Source organism: Typopeltis vanoorti, chromosome 5 (genome assembly GCF_054136105.1).
Source record: "Typopeltis vanoorti isolate ZY-2024b chromosome 5, IOZ_Tvanoo_1.0, whole genome shotgun sequence".
NCBI classification, from domain to species: Eukaryota; Metazoa; Arthropoda; class Arachnida; order Uropygi; family Thelyphonidae; genus Typopeltis; species Typopeltis vanoorti.
In genome coordinates, this window is record NC_143553.1 from 62,369,143 (window position 1) to 62,375,142 (window position 6,000).

At 34.0% G+C, this 6,000-nt stretch overlaps 1 protein-coding gene across 2 annotated transcripts in view; it reads left to right on the forward strand.

Moving 5' to 3' along the window:
• The window catches only part of LOC150106469 (programmed cell death protein 4-like), a 183,392-nt gene extending 177,919 nt beyond the window's left edge, over nucleotides 1-5,473 (forward strand). For both annotated transcript variants that reach the window (XM_090393143.1, XM_090393144.1), the window contains exon 10: nucleotides 4,865-5,473. In XM_090393143.1, the coding sequence (XP_090249269.1) occupies nucleotides 4,865-4,925 (61 nt within the window). In that variant the 3' untranslated portion in view covers nucleotides 4,926-5,473. The remainder of the gene's footprint in view (nucleotides 1-4,864) is intronic.
• Nucleotides 5,474-6,000: the final 527 nt, after the last annotated feature.

The following is a 6,000-nucleotide window of genomic DNA, read 5'->3' on the forward strand; positions in this document are numbered from 1 at the left end:
TCCAGCTTACGCAACAGCCTATCGTGTGGTAGCCTATCAGATGCCTTAGAAAAATCCAACATTATTATAGTGTATCCATTCTCTTTATCCAACTCTGCCGTAACATTGTTATAAAATAGGAGCAAATTGCTAAAATATGACCTTCCTTTAGTAAACCCATGCTGTTTCCTCCGGGTATAGAATGCTTGTCTACCCATTTCTGTACGCGAGTTCTTACCAATGTCTCTAAAATCTTCACTACCATACCAGAGATACTAATAAGTTGGTAGTTAGACACATAAGTTTTTGCACCATCCTTATACATTCTTTCCATTCCTGTAGTATCATTTCTGAGCTGAGACTCAAGTTATAAAAATGTGTGAAAAGCCTAGCCAATTCAGTTGAACATTCCTTTAGCAAACGGGCTGATATTCTTTCTATCCCTATTGACAAATTCTTATCCAGGTTATGCAAGAGCTCTTCAACCTCATTTTCATGATCCTCTAACTCTTCATCCATCGTAGCAGTAGCACTGTACACCATGCTACATACACCTGGTTGATATATCTTAGCAAAGTGAGCACTCATTAACTGAACAATCTCCTTAGCTTCCGACACTCATGTACCTTCCGCATTCAATAAAGTTATTCTTCCACATTCATTCTTTCTTTTGCTTGCAGCATAATGATAAAATTCTTTTGGATTGCCTTTAGCTTGCATGGTCAATTTCTTTTCATACTCCGTTTTAGTTTTTCTCACAATACTCGTTACTTTTCGTTACAAAGCCCATGCTTTATATGTTTCATAACTTCTTTCACTCTTATTCTCGCAATATTCTTTCCACTTCATCTTCTTGTGGATCTCTAGCTTAATAAGGCTGCACATCCATTTCACTCCCAACCTATTTATTCTTTGAACACTAGGAATACATTGAGATACCGCCTCATGCAAGCACTTTTTCGAAGATTCCCATGCATTGCTGACATTTTTCCCATTCAGTAACTGATACCATTGGACCAAAGATAATATTCTTCAAAGTTGATCATAATTTCCAGCTTTGTAGTTCAGCATGTAGCCTGTTTTAATCGGAGCTTCAATACAAGTAGATTCTTCCCAAGAAAGAACAGCATGATCACTGTCACCAACTGGTGGTGAAATAGCCATATTCTTGACAGAGATCCCCCTTTGACACTATGAGCAAATCCAACACTGTTTGATCTTGAGTTCACATGCTGCTTGAGAAAGTTTTCTCACAACAATTCAGTAAATTCCTGTTCTTTCTTATCTTGAGATTTCTCTTCTATCCAATCAATGTTTGGAAAATTAAAGTCACTCATAATGATCATTCGCTTGGTACCCATAAGGCTAAATTGCTGATGCATTTCTTCGTCCCCTACAACTGAGTTGCCCGGTCTGTAGCAACACCCCACCATATATTTCATTCTGTTAACCTCCACTTCACACCAGATAGACTCAAACTCATCGCTACATGAGACATTGTTACCATCATTGTTTTCTTGTATTTCTACCATATATGCCGACATCTGGATTACTGTGCTCAAATCTGATTCCCTTGGTTTCGTGAGATGTTGTAGTGGTGGAGAGGTTCAGAGGCGAGTAATCAAGATGGTGAATGGCCTGTGGAATGTACCTTATGAGAATAGATTGAAGGTGTGTGGATTGCAGAAGTTGGTTGATAGGAGAAATAGAGGGATATGATAGAAACATTTAAGTTGCTTAAAGGATTTTATAGGATGAATGCAGGGGCAATGTTTTTTTCAGCATTTGGCTAGAGGGACCAGAACAAAGGGTGATCCCTGAAAATTGAATAAAGGTATGGTCAGTAAGGATGTTAGGACTAGATTTTTTGCTTGGAGAGTTATGAATGAGTGGAATGGGTTGCCAGAGTCAGTTGTAAGTGCTTTTCTATTAATGGGTTCAAGGAGAGGTTTGATAGATTGTGTGAATGGATTACGTCTCCCACAATGAGTCTTCAGACTTCATGGAGGTGCCCGCATAATAATAATGATAAAGTAAATATTTCAGATAAAACTAACTCACTAAATATTTTAGCTAAAAGCTAACCACTAATGTGGTTAGCTTTTTCTATGTCTATGATGTCTATTTCTATGTTTAATTTGCCACACAGTAAGCGATGTTGTCACAATCAAGAGTCAACCAAATAAATTTATATGGATTAAGAGTGAAATTAATTGGAATGCTACAGTAGATGTGTACAAGAAAGCATGCAAGTCAGTTTTAACTTGCACATCTGAGAACTGATTTAGAAGGAAAACGTTTGACCACAGGCTGGAGACTGCAGATATGAGAGTTCTGAGAAAAATTTGGAAGTGAATGGATACCATCAATAATGGAATCATTAAAAATTGAAGATATTAAACTTGACATTATTATTATTACGGGCAACTCCAAGGAGTCCTTAGACTCATTAGGCATAGATAATATAAGGTCATATGGTCACCTAATGAATGCGAGAGAAAATATTAACACAATAGGTGCTTAATGGGATAATATGATGAAGACCCAGAGAGAAGACCAAGATATAGGTGGATTGATGCAGTTAGAAGTGGCCTAGAGGATCATGATATGAAATATGATATTACTGGAGTCTTGACAGACTAATCTGGAAGAAAATTGTCAGTAGGAAGTTAATGCAAATTTTTCAGTATTGTACTATCATAGTATTTATTTTGTACATCCTTCTGAGGTACATATCAGGAATTTGATAATGATGTCAGCCACAGTTAGATCTCATGCTGTAATTGTACGTTTTTATTTTATTACTCATATTCATATTAATACGCTTTAGCAGAGGACTGCTGTAGTTCAGATGGTAGTTGTTAGAAGTTTTTCCACTTGGTTATATTATAAATTAAAGATATATATATTATTGATGGATTAAAGATATACTCACCTACGAGACCTCAATAAAGGTCAAAACCAGTCTGGGTAGTGGCCCTTCCTATAATGCATAGTATTATACATACCTGTAAGGATATGTGCTTTGAATTATGGGATACTAAGACAAGTGATGTGCAGTCATTAGTTTCTATATATATGAGTTGTCCCAGTCCTGATTATATTTCAGGAGCAACACTTGGTTAAAGGATTAAACCAAGTATATAATCTCTTGGTATCTTTAATTTATAATTTCAGATGGTAGTGATAATGGCTTAGAATACTTCAAAAATGCAGAGAACCTTTAAAAGGACTTTTTGGAAAACTGGTCCCCCCCCCCCCCACACACACCCAGTTAACCGAACTTTTGAGGTTGAGGTGGATTGCTTGAAATTATAGCCGAAGTTGATAAGTTTACCCTGTTTAGGGTATTTCATATAGATGCCATCAGTTTAGCTGGAATACCTGTATTTAGACTTTACATGTATCGCGTAATTTGTTATTGGTGTTTAGCATTCTAGAAACATGGAATGCTCGCACTATTTTTTGCAAAATAGTGAATGTATTTACCAAGGTGTATATGCATTTATTAAGGTGCACAGCATGATACTGTCATTTGTGTGAGAACAGGGGCTGTAGAAGCAACAAAGCTTATAAAACTTTATATAAATTTTATATAAAAAGTTTTATAAAGCATATGCGGTAGCATTAAAAGATAAGCAGGTAACAACTACAACCAACTGTTTCCTTATGCTTAATTACCAGTACTGGCAATATTTTATACATGGATTTGGAGTGTGGTATTGGGAATGGATTTTAAGTATTCACTTAATTCTTGATTACTTTTCAGTTTTGATTTCAGTGAACTAAGTGTGATGCTGTATTGTCATTCAGTAGTTTTCATGAATTGGTCCTGTATACATCTCAAAATTTCATCTACTACTCTACCATCAGCACTGAATTCACATTCTGTATTCTTGTTGGAATTGGAAATTTCAACATGAACATTTTGGATCTTTAAATTTGAATTTTTCTGAATGAGATCACTTGAAAATTAAACAGATTGGCTTTTGTTCTTGGGAATGGGAGTATGGATAACATTTTTATTATGCTTTCTAAAGAGTGTGCTGTTTTTGCATGCTCAGTGTTTGGCAGCAAATATACAAATATTATTGAAAAAAGTAAGTTTGAAATGCAAAATCTGAAAGGGGGGGAACATTGATTTGTCTGCACAGAGAAGTTGGAGAGAAGTTAGAAGTATTTAAGGAAAAATGCTATTGAAAGCTTCTGACAAGCAAATTAGAAGTAAGATATCAATTGAAATAATACCACCATTTATATGTAGATAACGTTTTAGTAATTAAATGAAGATTTTTGGAAGTAGAGGCTCATTGCTTGGATGTTGGAAGATAAAACAAGTTAAACAAGAAAAGTTAAAAAAAAAAATGAAAATGCAGGTGAGGGTTTAGGTGATCTGTCTTTATAGCCTTCCTTGACAAGCAATGACTAAAACTAAAATATGGCTAGAACTTAAAAACCCCAAAGAGGCAGTGCATGAAAATGCGTATTAATAAGAGAATTTAAAGGATATGAAAATTGAAATCCAACAATGATATCAGCTGACCTGTCTAACATTATTAGATTTCTGATTAAATTAAAGATGTCAAGAAATTATATTATTGTTTTAATCCTTTATCCAAGTGTATATTTCATCATCAACTTTCAACATTTTGCTGATGTGTTGTCTGTCATTAACAGTAAGTGAGATTTTCTGCTGACATTTTATACAGATTTCCTTTTATCACTGTGTGTGTGGAGATTATAACTTCATAATTATTATATTTATGATACTGTTAATTTGGTTTTAATTTAAGAATTTAGGAAGATTAACTCTTTAAATTTTAAACCAATTTTAAAAATTGATTTGATTTTTGTGTGCAAATTAATTATTATTATTTTTTTTTAGTGGACGGAAGCGCTTTGTATCAGAAGGAGATGGTGGTCTTATCAAAGAGGATGACTATTAGGGACCAACTGCTCTTCATGCTAATACATTGGTGAACTCTGTCCTAGTTATTTTGTTTTTGCTGTGGGCTGTGTCTTAATTGTACTTTTTTCTTTCTTTTTTTTTTTTTTCCTGTATATGTCGTGCAACCTTCAGAATCTGAATTTGTAATATAATATGGAAAGATACGGTTTATCAAAACAAAATACTGTTTGTTGTTTAAAGGTGTGGTTAATACTTAAGTTTTTTTTTTTTTTAATGAAGCATTTGCACATCCACTTAGTGGTGAGTAAGCAAATGTTTTCCCACACTAGATGTAAATTTTTTTATTTACTTTAATATGTGATTGTGAAATGTTTTCTATTGACTGTAGAGAATATTTTCTCTTTATTGTGATTGCTCAATAGAATCCACATAAAGTTCAAGGAGGATCTAATCGGTGACTCTATAAGCCATGTTGAAAAGACTCTCAAAGGTTTTTAGAATGTTGACTCTTCTGTTACTTTGTTATGAACCTCATTTGCTCATCTGTACAAAAGGCACAGAATAAAGTTTTATTTGAAGACTGTTTTTCTCAATATTTTAGTATGTCTTAAATCACACATTTCATCTAGGAATCATAAACACTTTAGAAGCAGTAGTGAAAAGAATATGTAGTGAATGATTTGTGTTGCAAACCTAACGAGCAGCTTTTACAACTTAGTTTACGCATGTGGCAATTTTTAAAATTTAAATTGGCGTATTTCCTTTTGATATTTAAGGTTACTGAGTAGTACAGTAGTACTACCTTGTTTTGTATTTGAGAAGCTCCTCAATCTGCTATTTGACTCTTTGGAGTAATGGTCAGAACAACTAACGCTATGAATCTAGTAGATTGTATGTGTTCTAGCCAGTTTTGCTTATTTGCAGAACTGGTGGGAGGGGGGGGGGAACTGAGTTTCTGTTAGGAAAATCTTGTGATTTCTTTGAGACATCAATCATCTGCACTGGTGTATATTTGAATATACATTCAAATGTTTTTTTTTTTTTTTTTTTTTTTTAGTTTTTTTTTTTAAGGTTCTTATTTATAAAATTTAATGGCCTGCAGCTAGAAAAAA